At 42.4% G+C, this 953-nt stretch overlaps 1 protein-coding gene across 1 annotated transcript; it reads left to right on the forward strand.

Annotated features, from left to right (window-relative positions):
* Positions 1-392: 392 nt before the first annotated feature.
* Pmar_PMAR005658 (hypothetical protein) lies at positions 393-610 on the forward strand (the record flags this gene model as incomplete). The annotated part of the gene is made up of 1 exon (XM_002779550.1): positions 393-610. A coding segment is annotated over one exon (218 nt), but the record flags the coding sequence as incomplete, so codon positions are not given.
* Between the last annotated feature and the right edge of the window lie 343 nt (positions 611-953).

Genomic DNA, 953 nt, shown 5'->3' on the forward strand with positions numbered 1-953 from the left:
CCAAGGAGGGTAGAAATGATAGTAAGAAGTATCTAGAAGTATTCAGGATGGATTATTCCCCTGGTTCGGAGGATGAGTCTTCACCTACTTCTAAAAGGAAACTATCTCTTGGAGCTATCTATGAAGATGAGAATTGGTGTGACATTGGTCGTAGAAAGAAGGACTTCCCTAGTACTGTGTTGTCAAGCTGTGACTTGTTAATGGAGGTCATCAAGTCTAGACACCCCCTTGTACTGCTCCTTATCATTCAGGTATCTTCACTCCCTGATAGAATCCAGTTGCTGGTAGGATCCTATGACACCCATGTCGGTGTACCAGGAGTTTTCTACCGTCCTACTATGTCGGCAAGTAACCCTGCTGTCTACTTGTACCATCGCATACTGTGTCTTTAGATGGTTACGTTCTAGCTGGTAAGTGGGGCCATTCAGATGTGGTAATCGGTGTAGAGACGGACAACATGGAGTTCCTTGGCTGCGTGTTCATAAACTCTGGCAGAATAGTTACAGGATGTGTCGACATCTCAGACGATTCAGTGATTATACAATGGGAATCTGGTCAGACTTGGACTAGGAATAGAGATGAGGAGGCTAGTGATGAGCCAGCTTCTTGATGCAGCAGCAGTATTATTATCAATTCATTGTTGTTCATCATCATGCTAATATCATTCTCTAATTCGTACCTAATTGTGTTCGTTGTTGTCGGGATATATTAGATTACCCACAATATGGGTCTTTCATAGTCATTGCTTCATCATAACTCATACATTGATAATATCATCACATGGGCAGCACGTAAGAGAAGTCTTCTTGTACATAACATCAGGCAACAGCACGACATCGTCTGTCTCAGACAGGCCAACTCCGATAAGCGCAGTAATAGTAGTAACGGCCATATTGTTGTAGGGTGTGTTTGTTGTATGGTAGTAGTTTGTATATTGTTATGACTCAACAGTA

The sequence above is a fragment of the Perkinsus marinus genome (genome assembly GCF_000006405.1).
Source record: "Perkinsus marinus ATCC 50983 genomic scaffold scf_1104296946732, whole genome shotgun sequence".
NCBI lineage: Eukaryota > Perkinsozoa > Perkinsida > Perkinsidae > Perkinsus > Perkinsus marinus.